Source organism: Phalacrocorax aristotelis, chromosome Z (genome assembly GCF_949628215.1).
Source record: "Phalacrocorax aristotelis chromosome Z, bGulAri2.1, whole genome shotgun sequence".
Taxonomy (NCBI): Eukaryota; Metazoa; Chordata; class Aves; order Suliformes; family Phalacrocoracidae; genus Phalacrocorax; species Phalacrocorax aristotelis.
Window position 1 is genome coordinate 42,497,354 of NC_134311.1, and position 18,683 is coordinate 42,516,036.

General features: G+C 42.4%; 1 protein-coding gene across 3 annotated transcripts in view; it reads right to left on the bottom strand.

Moving 5' to 3' along the window:
- The window catches only part of CEMIP2 (cell migration inducing hyaluronidase 2), a 51,335-nt gene extending 35,522 nt beyond the window's left edge, over nucleotides 1-15,813 (bottom strand). For 2 of the 3 annotated variants that reach the window (XM_075078183.1, XM_075078181.1), the window contains exons 1-2: nucleotides 14,828-14,933; nucleotides 2,576-2,912 (exon numbers count right to left, since the gene is read on the bottom strand). In XM_075078183.1, the coding sequence (XP_074934284.1) occupies nucleotides 2,576-2,900 (325 nt within the window). In that variant the 5' untranslated portion in view covers nucleotides 2,901-2,912; nucleotides 14,828-14,933. Of the gene's footprint in view, nucleotides 1-2,575; nucleotides 2,913-14,827; nucleotides 14,934-15,700 lie in introns of those variants that run through there. The other variant, XM_075078182.1, reaches the window with a different exon arrangement.
- Between the last annotated feature and the right edge of the window lie 2,870 nt (nucleotides 15,814-18,683).

Below are 18,683 nucleotides of genomic sequence, written 5' to 3' on the forward strand. Positions count from 1 at the left end.
AAAACCCACCCACATCATGCCAAAGAAACCCTAGAACCTTCCATGTGCTGGAGCAAGGATATGAAACTTGGCAGGAGAAAAAACAGGAAGGAGATGAAGGTGTAGTTAAGTAGTTCCTTTTTACCTGCTTAGCCATCTAGTCTGGAGTTTAAGGCCTCTGGGAAAAAAAAGTTATCAGTGTTATATTATGCTCACTGTAAGTTTATCACAGTTTGGCAGCTAAGTTTTCTGAGGATCCTGTTTTACCCTGGGCAAGCTCCAGCCACGAGCTGCAAAGGCCAAGCAGGACTCTTCCCTGAATACCTCCCCAGCTTGTCATCCTGACCCTGCGTATAAGCCCCTGGAAATGGGGAAGGAAATTGCATTTCCAGTGCTCTCCCTGATTGCCAGTGTTCAGGATTGCTTCGAAAAATGATGATGACAGCAAGATAAAAGCAAGGAAGAAAAAAAACCAGCTGACAGGCAGGAATAGAAATGCAGACAAGTATCATTTTCCCTCCAGGGAAGCTATGCCGGAGGTTTAAGATTTACACACAATTACTACTAAGACTTACATTCTCTCCATTGCCTTTTAAACAGCCATTAAAGGTACTGACAATATGGATTTCGAATTAACCCTTAAGAACACACCTAGCTGGAACTGCTGTCATTGGCTGCTAGCATGGGCTAGGTTGGAGCTGAGCGTATGAACATTTCAACCTGTTGGGAAACTTTCGGGGAGTTGTTGCAACAACATTGCAAGATTAAAATTTAAGCCAGAATTTCCCTGGTGCCTTGGTAGGAGTTTCTCTTATGTCAGGGTTTCCAAAGTATTCTGCGGGTGCATGTTGGGTTTCTTTAAAGGATAATGCAGGGAAACTTCAGAAAGACACAATGCAAAAATTAATGCTGAAAAATGGCCTAGGCTTCCATTGAGAAGCAGTGGGACATAGAAGGAAAGCAGTCAGGACCTTGAGATACTCCTTAGCCCTTACAAAAGTCATCACTATAGACAAAAAAAGCCCGTATACTAAATCACAGCAATTTTCCCTGCAACATCCTGAGTATCCTCAATGATCCATCAACCACATGGTGCCCATGCATTCTGCCCAAAACATCTGCACAACTCAATGTCTCTGGAGTGAGCTACTGTGGTTGAAGCAAAACCATTTCAAAACCACTCACATTTTTAGACTAGGCAAGCCATCTTCACATTATCAGCTTTTATAGCATGAAGGGACTCTTTTTTTATGTATCCCACAGCACAAGGTAACACCTCACTCCTACTAAAATCATCACCAAAGTCTACAACTTTTAATTAACTAAAAGTTGAATTCTTGGTATCAAAGCAGGATGGTGTGTGTGTGTCTCCCCCGCCACCCCCGCCAAAGTACTTCTCAGAGTCAACTGGCCAAATCACCCTTCAGCCTTCTCTTGAACATGATTGTAACCGAAGTACTTACTGCAGATATGTACCCTGCTTACCAGTGATCTAGATCACAACATAGCAATAATTTTACATTTACTACTCCCTCAAGTTTTTTTTGTTTTCTTTCATAATGATTAGGAAAGCACAGTAACTTCACCCAAGAACAGATCTCAGCAAGTCACTACCCAGAGCAGTCCAGTTAGATGTGTGCTTTCATTTTGTACTGTCATCTGAAATCTTCAATTGACCACCTAACTCTCCAGGATGTGTTGCACTGACTTTGGAAATGGAATCTTTTGAGTTAATGCCAAAAGCCACTGAGGAGTCTTAATCTGTTGTGTTACAATAGCCAACAGTTTCAACTGAAAACCCTCTTTAACTTTAGAAACCTGACTTGCGGCTTAACAAAAAAAAAAAACCCAAACAAGCAAAAAAAACCCAAAACCAAAAACCAAAGCCAAACCCCACCACCCCAACAAAACAATCTATGCACCAAACTATACTACCAAGCTTTAGCAACTGCATCTCATCGCAACTCCTACCAGTATTTGGCCAGAAGGATGTATACTTAGTGATCAGCGGTTAATTGCATCACCTGTTCATGCTTTATAACCACTAACTTATTTGGGAGGTTTTCCAAATTCCATGAAAGTTACCCAGTCTTCTAAGACGAACCGCAAAATATCAGGGCTAACAGATCAAAAAGGTGCCTGCCCAATTTGTGTATAAACAAAGCAGACACATTCTGTTGGTATAAATTCTCACAGATTTTTAAATGTTTTCACTTGAACACTTTTTTACAACCTTCCTCAGTTACTACTCAAACAGGCAGGATTTAATTTTGTCTGCAGTTTGTGAGCATATCAGACAGCTTCTTCCGCAGACAACAATAATTACAGAACATTCATACTCCTTTCCCCCTCACCAGTAGCCTGTATTTACTGATACGCCTTTTTGCTTCATGTAAGTAAATCAAATCATTCACAGTAAAAACAAAAAATGACACTGAAAACAGAAAAAAAAAGCTCATCTTAGCCCCCAAAGACTCTGCAGTAAGCATCCTATTTATTGCACTTAACGTTTAACATTAATCCTGATGCTGAATTATTGAATTATGTTCACAGAGACCCTAACTTCTAGAATGATATTGTTTGCAAAAGTACTTACCATCTGGAGCATATTTTGAAGCTATTCCCAAAAAAATCCCCAATGCAAAAAAAAGTGAAAAGCTAGAAATGGCAAAGCAAATGAGAGTATTTTTATGTCTGTTGGCTTCTGCCTGGTGGCGGTGCTGATCCACTGGTAAAGATGGGAGTCTTGTCCGGGCTTCTTGTCTCGCAGAGGTAAATTCAGCTGCAGCATGGGTCTGCGAAGGTGGCGGGGGACGGAGAGGGGCAATTCTCCCTGGGACATACCCTGAAGACCTGTGACTGCTGCCGTTCTGAGGCCGGAGGAAAGCAGGGGAGCTCCCCCTGGCATCAGTGTCTTGCATGTTATAAAGTCACTGGAACATGCACACACACATAGAGGACAAAAAAAAACAAGAGACAGGCTTTCAGAAGAGTACAATGCATGATAAAAACCAAACAAGCAAAAAACTAAAAGCAAATTTAAAGCCACATGCCTTGTTAAGAAGAACAGCCACTGAAACTGGCAATTTACAAAGTATCAGTCACTCAGTTGCTACTTACTGGTCATCTGCCATGGTATAATAGCTTGAAACAATAGTACATATATCTTCAACAAAATTAAACTCAAAACCATCTGGTATGGGAACACAGAACAGCACAGACTGTTTCTTTGTAGTTCCACTAGGTATTCCTCAGAGTGAATAAGAAACAAGTTGAACAGTAAGAAAGCTAGCAACCCTTTCTTCCCCACAGTTATGCAAAGAATGCCTAAATGTATTTCTTCTGCACGCAGAAGCTGAACAAACTCCTCATTGTTTTCCTTTATGGAGAAGAAGCTGAAAGAGACAAGCCTTCCTTCCCCACTGGAAGCAGCAAAAAGCATTTACACTTAGTATGCAAAGTACCACAGTTTTATTTACATTCACGCTGATGCAACTTAGTCAACACTTTTAATTAGCTGAGGCATATAGAGCCTGCAAACTCTTAATTTACTCACAGCGGCATTTGTTTGCTAGTAGGGGTGCATCAGGAATGGTCCTGTAAGAAAGGCACCTGCACCTGGTTCAGCAAACCTCATGGTTTTCCCCATTGCCAAGATGCCTGGGTTTGGACACAGAGCCTGGCAGCAACATGACTGCTCCATAACTCTGTACCTATCACCCAGAAGCGCGTGCTACTTTTATTTCAGTTACTAGTATTGTTTCCATCTTTTTCTGAAGCAACCAATGAGAAAAGCCCACCAAAAAAATCACTGCCTGGCTCATCCTCACCAGCAGCCTACCACACTTACCTGGTTTCCTTTAAGAGACACAAAACTGCATCTGACTGTTATCTCAGGCTTTCTGGTCAACTGTGTTGTATTGTACAGAGTATTCACAGAGTTGGCATGATTTCTTTTTATTAACATTTCTTAGGGATGGCATTTTTTGAGAAGGCTGCTCAAGTTTCAGTTAACTGAAACCTAACTTTCTAGACTAAATCCCCTTCAGGATTTAGGCATAAGTCGTGTGTATTAAATAGCAAAATGAATTATGAAAATAAAAACTACCAATAACAGAAGAGCATAAAGATCCTCTTTCTCTTCCATTAACAAAGGGAAGTCTGAGCTATACTCTGAAGTGCCAGGCACGCTGGTAAAGGAGAAACGTGACAACTGTAATCTTATTCTGAGAAGTAGCAAAGAAGCCTTTTGTCTCACATGCTGCAAAATCTGATACTTCACTGTTTCAAGGCGAAAGAGTTGTTACTATGGAATGGGCTGGATTAGCCTTTCATGAGAGACAATGCATCTCCAGATGTACATGCAATGACAATAAAGGCCCTGAAACATTAACTGGAGTAGCTATCCTGGAGTGCAAAAATTATGCCAAGTGCTCCAGCAGTGTTTCTCACACCTGCTCGTTGTAGCAAATTGATTTTCACCATTCTCCTTTCTGTTCTTTGAGAAACTGTTTCCCAAACCTAATCCTCTGCTCTCAAGCTTAACCACCCAATGTATTAGGAGCGCTGCAGAACAGCTTGCTTTCACCACATGTGCTTTTTTTACACTCAGCTAGTCATTTTTCAGCAGTCAAAACTCAATCATTTCTATGTTTTAGAAGTAGTGTTAAAAGCTGACTAGAGAAGGAGCTGTTCAACCAATTCAAAGGCATTATCTGTGTTTAGCTGGAACAAACACTGAAGTACCTTTTTCATTAAAAATTTAAATAAATTTGAGGCAACACTGATATTTTTTTTATGGTTTGGATCCCCAGCTCCTTAAACTTGGTTAAAAAGTGTTCAGATGATGCATTTATCACACTGACGAAATGGTTACAGTGTTCATTATAACAGGATACAAAGAGTTATCAAGTTTGTTAATTGCACAGCTATATCAACTAAATCCAGAACAGTTATGCAAAACTTAACTTACCTTCACAAAATAATTTAACAACAATTTTGCCTGCTAAGGCCTCTTCAAGTACTGCTAGCCCTTTAAGAAAAGTCATTCATTACAATAGACATTGAAAACACTTGTGCCAAATCTCAAGCATATTTTGTGTGTACAAAGCATTCAGTCTTGTTTGCAAGCCTCATTCTGCAAACTGTAAAAGTTTTCCAGCTAGCCCACTCAAGTGCTAACACAGGTCATCCCAAGGATGGGTGGAAAAGAGACTGCAGGATCACTGTCTTACCCATTACAAAATAAAAATAATGAAACAAAGCCATAAGGAGATACTTCGAACAATCAAAAGATTTACTGTATATTTTTCCATTGCAACAGGAGTTACCATTTCAACACTTCCTTCCCTCTTCCTGTGTTACTTGAGATTCTCTAGCTGAAAGGAGGATCTTTTCTATCGTGTAGAACAGCTACTGGCTTTTCTGTAAAACTGAGGCACACTGATAATCTGATTCAAATTATTGACTTATTTCCACTCTGTGGAAGTCTTCAGATAGCTCCACAAAAATGGAAGTGTAGTAGTTGGCTATATGGTCAGTTACACCCTAGAGAATGCAGGGGAAAAAGAAAGAATCTGCCTGAACTATTTAAATACCACATTGCCTTGCAAGTTCCCATGCACCCGAATTTTTCCATGTAACGCTTTCTTTCTCCACCCAAGGTTTGCCATTTGTCTTTGACCTGTGCCTATCCTGTGTTCCTGTTAAAAAATAAAACGGGGGTTGGCAAAAAATGTTGAGATCAGAGGTCCCAGGAGACCATCTGCCACTAATAATACTAGGGAGGACTGACTCCTGTTACCAAGATCTCCTAAACCCACAGAAGTAGGAGGTCTCCTAAAGAAGCTCACGGTTTGGGCATCTCCTCCTGATGGTACAGTCCTAGACAAGAACACCACCACTTCTACAATTGTACTGTAGTGACAATTGTACAGAGTGATGCATTATTTTATTTTGCAGCTTGCTTCAGAGTGATTTCAATAAAAGTTCTTGCACAATATGCAACCAATTACCTTATCTAACAGTTATACAGAATTCAGTCTCTACAAACCTGTTATTTGCCATGCCGTTCACACAGGCTGCTATCTCAGTATTCCCGAACTTCTCACCCTTCAGCCTTCAACAGGGTATCACACAATATTTCAAATCCATTATTCACCACAGCTTTTAGTCAAGTCCACATGTAAGCCTGTACTTCCAGCTCACCAGTACCAGTAAGCTTCCAATGCACAGATTCTGCTAAGAGCATCTCAAGATATGCCTGTTACCACCCATCTGCTTGAAGGCTATGGCCTTTGCATGCCGCTTTTTTGCAAGAGTAGTGCTACTCCACATAACCCAGATTTCTGCTTATGCACCCCTTTCCACAACATAAGCAAGTAAGCACTTCTCATACTTATCACATCAGCCAACTCAGCTTAAACGACCTTTAAAAAACAAAACAAGCAAACAAAAAAAAAGGAGTTTACTTTGCACAGCATCTAAGTAAAAAGTGATTACTTTCAAGTCTGGTTTTGCCAACAGAGCAGCTGAGCTGTGTGGACAGCAAAACTAAGCAGGCAGACAGCAATAAACCACTGAGCAGGCTGCAACATCTCCAGTCTCCTCACATACTGCTTCACCACTTTTAACTTGTGCCACTACTACACATTCATACAAGCCCACACTGTTCCACAGTGGCAGAAACTAGAAACATATGCACTGTACAACCCATCGGAACCTCCTGAGACATGAGCGTGCACCCAGAAGTGAGCGGCATGCTTATCTGTTACATGGTTCAGGACTGGTTTCCTGGAAAGGAATTGGATCCTTTCACAAGGTAATTCAAAACACCACCCAACACCATTCAAAATGTGAGAAATACACCACAATATTTCACACTTTTGCCAAAATTTTAGTATAACAAAGCACATCAAACATGCTGAGAAAACTGCTGCACCCTTGTCCCTTCTCAAAACTTAAAGAAAGTACACTTCCATACTGTGCAAATAAAGTAATGCTTACCTTAAAGCACATTTTAAGGATGCATAGTTCACAGCTCTTAAAAATAAAACAAAAGAGAAACTAGAAGAAACCCCACTTCTGTTGCTCTGGGCTATCAAACACCACTAGCTGTGGTGCTGACCAATTACCACACCGTTTAATCTCAAAGTATAATCCCTGTTAAGACGACGGCTAAGGAAGGGTGGGGGAAAACCACACACATAAAGGGAAATATTTCCTTATGCAATACAGCGCTGCAGTGGTTAGTGTTGCTTTCCTGGCACAGGCACTTGTCTGGTATGAGATCAAAGGGCAGAGAGAAACCCAAGAGAAGGGAAAGGGACAAGAAGTGATTTGAAAGCTCCTAAGTAGCTACAATTACTGAACAGAAAGTGGTATAAAGCAACCTCCTAAAATGACATGCACACCTTCACAACCCTCCAAGCTGGTCAACTACAATGGAGATACTGATTTCAGGACAATGTTTCAAGTGCCTTAGAAGTCCCCAGTTCAACAAATCTTAACCTCACCATTATGAAAATTAATGACTCCCAGTAGACACACCAGGTGCCCACTTGCTTTCCTACCTGGTTCCACATTTTCTTCCACTGCCTTGTTTTGAAATTACACCTATTCACTATAATTTTCACCATAATATATTTGTAGGAACCTACTTTTCCACCCGCATGTGCAAAAGCTGGAAAGAATATGTGCACAGCGAAACACATTAAGACAGCTAAGTAACTGTTGGAAATCACAGCAATGTTTATAACAGCTTGAAAAATCTCAGCTGACCTAAAAAAAGCTTAAAAACTCTAGACATCATCTATCACGTATGCTGTTTGCTGCATGCCACCACTGAGTCTTCTCGCTTGCCCAGCAGTTTCAGAAGAAAATCAGGGGACAGACAGCAACAGTCAGTGAGAGATACAAACACAGTAAGAATTATAAAACTTTGTCAAAAATAAGTTATCTTGCACCAGATTTTCTGAACTTCCTGTGTAGCAACTATTAATTTTTACTGAATTTTTGGCACACAGAAAACACACAGAATTGCATGATACACAGCCACTAGAAACTACTTGAGCTGAGGACCACACTTCATAAAAAAAGTTTTTCCAAAGTACCACTGATCGAGACACAGAAGTGCAAGCATGCATAATACTTACAGTAAAAGACAAGGTCTGTAGATAGAAGTAACCTTCACCAGCTGGTCTAATGAAATCTTTTCAGCACACAAGTCTTTCTCTGGGTCAGAGGAAAATTTCAAACCTATTTATACGACTAGGGAAAGTTTAATTATGTTTAGGTGATATGCAAAACAATTTAGATATCTATGGATTAGAAAGGATGCTGGGGTGGGGGGAAGGATGGTGAGAAGATTTCTTCCCAAAGGAAGTGGATAAGTAATTTGTAGCCTGTGCAATGTGAGTTTGTCTGTGGGAACAAGCACGAAATTACAGCATGTCAAGCAAAACCACTCTTGGGTTCATGGCCTACAGCATATAGGAGAGCCATGAATTTAGTTCCTAGCCTCTTCTGACTGTGTTTGGTAGATCTCTGTTAAGGATGAGGATGAAAGATCAGAAGCAAAGTGGGGTTTTGTACAAGAAAAATGGTTCCTCTCCCTGATGACAACTGGGCTTTTGTCCTTCACCCACAGTTTGTGTGAGTGAGCTCTGCAGCAGTCACTTGATCTCACTTACATAATTGTCAGGAAAGCATTTAATGCAGCAGATGAAATATCTAACTTTTCAGGAAGTTCATGCATAAAATTTAAGGATTTTTTTTTGTTCTTCTGCACAGATGTGTCTTACTGCAGAAACTGCAGGGACATGTTGATCTTTTCCAATTCCTGGACACCAAACATTATCCTACAAGCATTCAAGTATTCTTAAGTGACCAAGGCACTGCTATATTCAGTCGGCTCTAATACATAGGTAACATTTTCATATCTTAGCCACTGGAACAAAAAAACATAAGCCAGAAGCCACAGCCTCGAACTGTGGTCTCGTGTATCTAAAATGATGCCTGACAATTCCAGTGACTTTAATATTTTCCCCTTTTGTTTCTTTTTGACAAAGTGATTCTTTATAAATCACTTACAAATTGGGGAACTCTATTCTGTTTTTTATTCATTGTTAAAATAGCAGCACATTCTGCTGGAGGAAATTATTCAGAAACCATTTGTTTCTTTGCATACAAGTAAATCGACCAATGACCTAAATACAGAGGATCTAACAGAGCACACTAGGAAATACGGCATGTATGCTGAAACAGGCAACATGAATGGAATAATTTTTACTGTTTTTCTCATGTTTAGAAATGAAAGACTTAATAGCTTGCATAAGAGATCAAGAGTGGAAACTTGCATTTTAATCACCCATCTGCCATTAGCTTGCTGTGTGAGTCACAGCTTATTTGGGCCCCAAGCCTGTAACATGAGAAAAAAAAGTGGTCACTGGCCTCACAGGGACATTGTGAGAGTTAGTTTACAGAACACTTTGGTCTCCATCAGCTCAGCGATGCATCCGAGTAGAAGCTGACTTTTAAGCAAATAAATAGCTCTGTTTAAGTCAACAGCTTCCGCGTGAAAGTAACAGATTTGCAGCATTGACCTCAGAGAACCTGAAGATGATGTTAGGGGAAAGAAAATGTTTTTGGACTACTTCTCATACAGATGATAAGAAGTGGTATCATCTACAGATATCTGCAGCCTCTAGAAGAACACAGATCCCATCGAAAACATCTGTGTCTTAGGACTTCACTGCAGAAAAATTTTCTACGTAATGGTAATACACTTCAGAGAAGTAAAGTCCAGTTCTGGCACTACCTTGAAGCAGATGAAGCAGAGCTCTGGCCTGCAATCCATTCATGAGGAAGAAGGAAAGATTAGATATCTATTTTCTTATTAAATTAGAGAAGCTCTCATAAATAGATTATAAGCATATATGACAGTACAGAATATAACAGGCAGTGGGGAAAAAAAGTGTCAGATCCCATATTTAGCTTTGGTCAATAGATATAAGCAGAGATACTCCAAGAAACTCCTGAGTGTATTGACAGAATCACTTAGTAATCAGTGGGTTGTCGCGTTTAAATTGTATTTAAAACACAAAACAGTAGTATTACATGCTCTCTTCCATATCAATGTATGCATTTCTTTCTTCTTCATCCTGGTTCTTTGTACTTACCCTGGTTTTCTTCTTGGGTAAAGCTCTTAAGGTCTTACGATTGTTTTTCAGCCCAACTCAAATTTCAGTAAATGATATGCAACCCCTTATTCTGCTTGCTTGAAGGACTGTCTCTGCAGTTTTTAATTATGCATCAGCCACAAAGAAAACAATGCTGCTTGAGATGCTGAATTGCTGTAGCTGCACACCCACATTCTTTCAGGGCTGTCTTGCATTTTTGTGAGCGAAGTTAAATGAGTTTGCATTAAAAGATAATTAAGCTAAGAGCTCCAAATCACATCCACATCCACAGCTGTGACATCAGCACCTCTTAGCTGTTTGAACCCCCAAAGGATTCTTCATCCTGGAAAAGGATGACTAAGAGAGAGGATATATGACACAGGTCCATACAGTCAGAAGCAGTGCTGAGAATGCAAATGACTGTTCATGTCTCTTCCAAGAAAAAGGGGAAAAAAAGCGAACAAAGACGTTTCTGAACCTGACTCAGTACTGGATGCTATGGACTTCAAAAATTTACATAGGTTCAAAGAGCAACAAGGTCACAGAAGAGAAGTCAGTCAAGTATTGTTTTATAAATAATACTGCCTCAAGCTTAGGAAGTCCTTGAACCGTAAGGTGTTGGAAGCTGGAAGCAGTAGCAAGATTATTTAGTGTCTTTACCAGACATCTATTACTCATCACTGTCAGACATCAGTTAATTGTCTGGATGGACACTTTGTCTGATATGATGTGGCCATTCTTTTACTATGCTTTAAGATCTCATTTAACTGTCGTCTTCTGCCCCCACTTTTCCAAAATCACCTCCTCCTACAAGGGCCAAATCCCTCCTCAGCTCAGCCACTGCGACTGTCTGTTGAAATTATCAGTACAAAATACACCTTTATCTGACTGCTTAAATTAACATGCCAGACTGACATACACTAGCTGAAACATAGGAACAGTTTTAATTTTACCGTAGAAATGGTGGCCTCCAGAAAGACAGGGCACATACCAGCTAAATCTGTGAGAGCACAAAGCCTTAAAAGTAGCAGTCTTGTGAAAAGAGTTTCTACATCTAAGCTAACGCAGGACAACCTGACTCTATGTCTGAATGGCAACATCCTCTATGGCTCTAAGGCATCACAGAACTGCTTAAGTTGAGAGTCTGGTGAGTAACAGTGATTTAATTACACAACATAAAACTCTTGTACAATTTTAGAAAACAAAAGGGATTCGCCATCACTTCCCTTTTACAAAAATCACAAACAGCATATTTGTGATATCTCAAAACAGAAGTAAGTCTTCAGGGGTAAAACAAAGCCTTCTAATCCACCATTAAGCATGCGTTCTGCTGAGCTGTTGGCTGTATTCATATTTTGGATTACTGTGGTAAATTCCTTTCTAGGAAACTTCATGAACTTTGCACCCAACAGCCAAGCCCTGCAATATCCTGCCAGGTGTAGCTAGTAATTTTGCATGACTGCACTACTTTTTATTTTATTTCTTAATCCCATATGCCAAAAAGACAGAAGAGCTACTTGTACATTCCTTTTTGTTAACCTCTGCACAAAGGAATATAATCAGTTACAAGTTCTAAAGCATTCATCCTTTAACATCTTCAGTGTTTTTTCCTGTCCATATTGGCAAATACATCGCTTTTCTCCCTCACATCTTTCTTCAAGGTATCTAGTTGTCTACTCCCTCTCCATTTCCTTTCTCAGTATTACTATTCCAAGAAAATACTTCTGTGGATTTCTACACCCACATCTACAAACAATTCATTCCTATTTGGCTTGCCAAAAACATCTCCATTAAATCAGTAGTGAAATTCTTATTAAAAATCCACTGAGAATGGATCAAGTCTAATCGTGATTTGATTCCAAACAAGAAATTGTGATTTGCAATACAGATTTTAATCACGCTTTGATGTATACTTTAGGCGATTCAATAGAACTGCCTCACTAATGCAAAGAACAAGCTTATTGATATACTTCAGGCTATGCTCCTACCATGTATTTTTTTAATAGAAAGTGAGATTTCCTAGATAATTTTCCCACTAATTTCTGTCAGCAGTTTTTAAATCATGGATGCAAGCATGGAGACAGCAAAAAACAAGAGTTGCTGCAAGGACAGGGACAAGCTTCCTTGCAGAGATGCATGATGTGGCCCTGCAGCTGAGGGGCTCTCTTAGCTCTGGGGCAGGGGTTGCAGGGGTGTACCTCTACAGCTGCAGAGGCTGTAGCATCAGCCCCCAGCAAACACTGGGGAACAGGTTCGCCCTCCTCCCCAGCTTCCCCCCCATCTCCTGCGCAAGGAATAACAAAATGGAGGTGGAGCTCTCATCCCAGCAAAGACAGAGGTCAGTGCCTTCCCAGAGGTAAAGAAGCAAAGGGTTACCTCATGCTCAACAGGTAAGATAAACATAACTGAGTCACTGAGTAACATTCCTGACATTTCTAATTCCCATCTTTCTTTCCTTGCATGGAGGAAAAATAATGATCTGCAGAACACTGCTCATTTTCTGGAGATGAGACTTCCACACCATGAAGCTCATCTGACTGACTTCAAAATGCACAAAAACAGTATGCTAGAACTGTTTATTAAAGGTTTTTTCTGCAATGTGCTGGGCACATGAGAAAGGAAGTTAAAGACTGTGCTTGGTATCAAAAGCAAATTAATAAATTATGGATAATCAAAGAACATTTCTAGTCCAGATTATCCAAAGTATGTAGGCATCTACTTGCATCAAGGAAATAAAACCTCCCAACCTCCTTTCAAGTACAAGCTAATAAAATATGCATCAACTGAGATTTATTAAAAAAAAATTAGAAAAAGCTGTAAAATAACCAAGGAAGTCCCGCAATTAGTCTTTCAAGCCTCTATGATTAGTAGATCTCCTTGTGCTGCACTTATTTTTATATTCACGCCTTAGAAGAAAGACAACCTTTTTGTTCCCTTAACCCATCTGCTGATTTGTCACTTTGGAAGCCATGTGAGCTGTGCCACCAAACAGTAACTCTTCTCATTATGGGACCACTTACAGCTGGGAAACCTTTAGTGGATTTTACAGGGCCTGCTGAAAACAAGTTTTTCCACACAAGGGTCACCATCCTCTACTGCTTAGTGTCTCCACCAATTAGCAAGAAGTCTGAGGAACAGGTTAAAAGCTTCCAGCCAACCCTCACTACCACTTTCCCCACAAATCATTGTGAGGCTAAAGTGTTAATGCTCATAATGAAAGAGACCTACAGCCCAGCACTGAAAAAATATCTGTCCACATCTCAAAGCAGCTCAGGCCACAGCTACCATTCAGATCAGATGTTAGATTTCAGAAGACACTTCCAGAGTCTCACTTCAGCAAGAACCTCACAGCAGTCCTCTTGTCTTTCCCCCCCACCACCTCTTCCTTCTTTTTTTTCCTGAATCCCTTCGTAGCTGGGGCATTACTTGTGCTTTACATAAAACTGTTATTCTTCTGGATACTTTGCATAGCTCAAGCCCCTGACATACCTCTGCTGGATGCTGTATTAGTAGGGAGAAAGCAAGAAAAACAGGCCCAACAAACTTGATCTGGCAGAAGACTTCACATTTGTGCTGGCATTGCACAGGATCCATGTAGACAAAGCACATCCAGGAGCTAGACTCCTAAGAACAAAGATTAACCTCCCCAGCTCCCTGCTGCTACCCATGCGCCATTTCACATCAGTAAGGTAGATAAGGTGTTACACACCTTTTTTCTGTGATTCATCAAAACTTGACGAATGCCACACAAATGTCTGAAGTGCTGCTTTATCTTCATTGCATTGCCTTTGTCAAGCCCCAGGTACTACTTCGTTTTTATAATTCTTCAGCAGTTTAAAATCTCTTAACTTTTAAAAAATCTGTGCACTAATTCATGATTAAATATAAACAAGGATACTGTCTTCAGCACACACCCCCCATCTAAGCTGTGATGTAGCACAAATGTAGGGAATTCATCATCGCACACCCTCTTTTATTAAAAAGGTTGAGATACACAACTCCCACTGTTTTTTCCATGTTGCTGGGCAAGTAAAGTAGGCTGCCAGTTATCAGCCATAAGAAAAGCAATCCATAATAACCCAGGCACTCGGGGACGCCTATCAGGACAGGTCCCGGCGGAGTTAGTGCCGTTGAAAAGCTCTGAGCCGAGCCTTGTTTCCCAGAGCGACTCCGGGAGCATTTGGTCAGGAGCGCTCACAAAAGCCTTGCCGAAGGCAGCCCCCCACCGCGGCACCTGCCGCCGGACCCCGCGGAGGGGCGCGGAGCCCACACCTGCCAGCACACGCCGGCACGCACGCACCCACGGCCGGGGGGCACACGGCGCCTCCGCATCCAGCGCCCGAGACGCGCTCGCACGGCCCCGGGCGGAGCAGGCGGCTCCTCCGGGCAGGCGCGGCGGCGCCCACCGCTGGCCCGGCCCTGCCCTGCCCGCCCTGCCGCCGGCTGCCGCCGCCCCCGCTCCGTGCTCTCCCCTCCCTCCTTCCCCCCCTCCGCCGGCTCCGGGAACAAAAGAGGCCGGTGCCACTGCGGCCGGCTGCAGGCCAGCCTGCCGCGCCGACAACCCCGTCTCCGCGCCGCCGCTCCCCGGCCCCGCCGCCGGCCCCGGCCCCGGCCCCGGCCCCGCCGCCGGCCCCGGCCCCGGCCCCGGCCCCGGCCCGGCGCGCACTCACCTGGGCCCGGCGCAGCGGCGCGCTCAGGGAGGCGGCATTGGCGCTCCCCGCCCCAGACACGGCGGGAGGCCGCCCCGCCGCTCGTCGCCTCCCGCCGCTCCCCGCCCCGGCTGCCGCCCTTACGCAACTGGCAGCGGCCACAGCTCCCCCCCCACCCCACCCCACCCCACCCCACCCCCCGGGGCGACGATCCCCGGCCCCGAAAGGAGGCGGCTGCGCCCCGCCGCCGCCCCGCCTCCCGCCGCCCCCGCCTCCGCGCCGGGACTGGGCGGAGCGGGGCCGTCCCCAGCCAGGACCGCCCCGCCCCCTCCGCGCTCAGTCGGGCACCGCCCGGCCGCCACCGGCCACCCGTGGCCCGGCGGGACTGCGGCAGCCCCGGCCGTCGCACCCGTCGTGCCGGGGCCGGGGGCCACCTCCTGCAGCACCCGGGGCTGGCGGGGCGGGTGCGGGCACGGGGGGCGCTTTGCACCTCTGCCCTGACCATAGGCCCTCCCCCGGGCGGCGTGGAAAAAAGCTAAATAACAGCTGAAATACCCAACACAGCGTTAGATGCCCATGTCCGATTTAAAAAAAAAAAAAAAAAAGCAACCCACAAAAAACCAACCAACCAAAAAATACCCCCCACAAAAGTCCACAACAGACGCGCCCAGGTGCTGCGAGGGGAGGTGCGGAAGGTCTCCGCAGCTCGGGAGCAGGTGGAGGAGCAGCAGGGAGGCAGCGAGGGAGGCAGAGCGTGCTGTCCCCCAAGGACACAGGGGCGGACGCGCCCAGTAAGTCGGGGGCGACGCTGGTAAAAAGCAGAAAGGTACGAGTCAGTTATTATTACATGGAGGCTTGCTGGGCTGAAAGGGAATAGGGAAGAGAGTTACTTACGAGCGTCGCAGCCCAGGCGGTCTCTGACATGGGAAAAGAACTTGCTGGAAAATCTGGTTCTGCCTTCTGGTGAATCTTTTTTAAAGTCCAATTTGCAGTAAAATCAAACTAAACCCCAAAACGTTCTGAACTTCAATGAACCAGTGCCTATAGCTGTTACACAGTGAAGAACACCAATCTGGTTTAGAAATTCAGAAGGACTGCGAAGCTCCAGGGCTTAACTTTGCTGGGGACCCAGACCTCCAGGGCACCTCAACCTTCCAGGCTGTCAGCTTCGATGTAGATCTGACAACGGGCTTCTCTTAAGTTTGGGACCTCCCACCGTTTCCAGTGCACCAAGGCTGAGCCAAACTCATTACAAATGAAAAAAAAAAAAAAAAAAACCCAAACCAAACCACCACCAAGAACATCAACAAAAAAAAAACAAAGCAAACCTGTCCTGATCAGATTCGAGATGTTTTCAATGACGTGGTTTGGGAAGTATAGCCAGCGTTTTTCAACATAATTATTTCCTTGGTAAAATTCCAAACAGCTGGAAACGAAGTGGTAACTCATTTACATTGCTATAAACACTGGCCCAAGTAACTTTAGTTCTAGCGATTTCTTTGTTTACCAGTAAGCATAGCCTGTGTTTGCTTACAGCATATGGAGACATCTAGTGACTAAATAATAAACTGCAAATCAACGTCAATTGGTCTGAAATCTTAAGAGATTGTACCAGGATTGTCTGCTCACAGTATTTCACTAGGGCTGCAGCATTCAGGGTGGTAAAACTGCAAACCACCACGCTGCAAAATAGCAGTTGCCATATGTAGGGACCATGATGGAATGAGCAGCTGCACTAATTCAGGTGGTGACTGTGACTGCAGCTCCATGGCGCAGGTTCAGCTTCAGGCCATAGCTTTCAGGACTGAGATATAGAGTAATACTTCACTCAAGACAGAGCTTCGTCTGTATAGACACAAAAGGGGTTGGTTGGGACAGCTCCTAACTTGCCCTTCTCACTAAACCACAGTGAAGGAAGCCCTTAGGTGTATGAATAAGGCAGTTTCATCTTCACTTTCATTATGTCTCCCTGTTTCTACTCCTTCTTTAGCTTAGTTTTATTTGAACGCCCAGAAGCACAATCCTTCTAACATGAGTGGTTTTAAATCTTTGCCTCATTTCAACAAATGGACATGCCAACTGAATATTTACGTTTGCCAATGACTTCGGCTGAAATAAAATCGAAGGTAGTTTATCTTTGCTTAATGTGAAATTCAAACATTTCAGCTGAAAAAATGCCCAGTTTAAAAAAAAAAGAAAAAAGAATCAACATGGCACTGGACATCCATTTTACACATGTAAAAATATGAAATGCACATGTCCAATTATTAATTCGTTTGTCTTGTTTCGATGGGCAAATTGTGAAACTGTAGCAAATAAGTAGTAGCTGTACTGTTTTTAGTGCATGCGCTGTTTTTAGTATGTGTCTGACCTTCTGAAAGTTGTTCTTTTAATATCAAAACACTCTTTCAATTATCTTTTGTCATATAATCCTGTATATAATGCTGAATTATTCCTCAGGAATGCCAGTTGTAACAAAATGTTCTTGCAATTTAATTTGTGGAAATCCCTGTATTCCATAAATTATTTAGGATTAAGTCTTTCCTCTCCTTTGAGAAATTATTTTCAGTTAATATGGTGCTTCCACAAAAAATATCTGTGAAGGTAATTTTGCCAGATGGATATGTTTTCTGTTCTCATTAAATAATAGAACTAAACTCTTCAAATGTGTTATTCTTGAAATGCTTTTGTTTTTCATTAACACAAAGCACTTCTTATCCACCAGAAAGACAGAGAGTATTTACTTTTTATATACTTGCATACGGAATGAAGAAACACAGACTGCTGATCAACATTCCCAGTCACAGGCCTGTGAAGAACTCATTTCAGTGATACCTGGGTAGATGTTTGCTAGTACTACTCTAGGGGGGCATAAAGTAGAAACACTTATACATACTTTAAGTAGTCTGATGCTAGATATATTGCATTGTGTGTATGTATATGTATGTGTGTGTGTGCGTGCATATTTCAGACAACACACACAATGCATACTTGTCAGTCTTAGGCAAATCACAAATACCTGTCAGCTGTAAAAACACTAGATTTCTTATAGAATGGAATTATCACACAACAGCTGTAATTCTTCTAAAGTGACAGATAAATTTGAATAAACTATCCCTAAACCCTGTAAGTATGCAAAAGATTGGACTTTAAGATTACCTGAGTGTTTGAAAACTGTATCAAACCCAAATGATGCACTAAAGCATTACATATCCAGCTGGTATGACTTCTTCCATCACACTGCTTTGGGTTTAAGCAGACAAAACCTTGGCCAAGTGTATAACCCAAAGCTTTAAAACAGCAAAAGGTACAACTTGAGAGAGCTCATTGATGAAGTCACTATGGTCTGATAATTTCAAAAAAAGCAAGAAGGAAACAAACTTTTGTCCTTCTGAATGAAAAGAGGTACTAGGAGATGGGGGGGGAGACAGTGGTAAGTATATCTAGTCAGCAGTTAAAATTATGTCCTATTCTCTGAATTCCTATGCAGTTCCTTGCAATTTAGAAAATCTTACTGTTGGTCTATTGAGATACAAGGGAAAACATACATATTTATTTCCTTATTTAAGCCTTTCTGACATATGTCCCAGGTACTCTGTGGTAATACCTTTTCCATGTAGTAGCTGTGTTTTAAATTATCATACTAAACACATGGATTTTAAACTACCTCTCTGGGAGTCTAACACATTGGGTGGCAAAAAGAAGTTAAATTCCTGAAATAATACAAAGGCTGCCTAGGATGAGGAGAGGTTTGCTCTTGGTAAAAGCCTGTTCCTACTTTGACATACTGTGCTTCAACCAAAGTTAACAGCATTTAAAATATAACAACAGTTTAAGGGAGAAGACAAGAGTTTAAAATATATACTGGGGGAGTGTA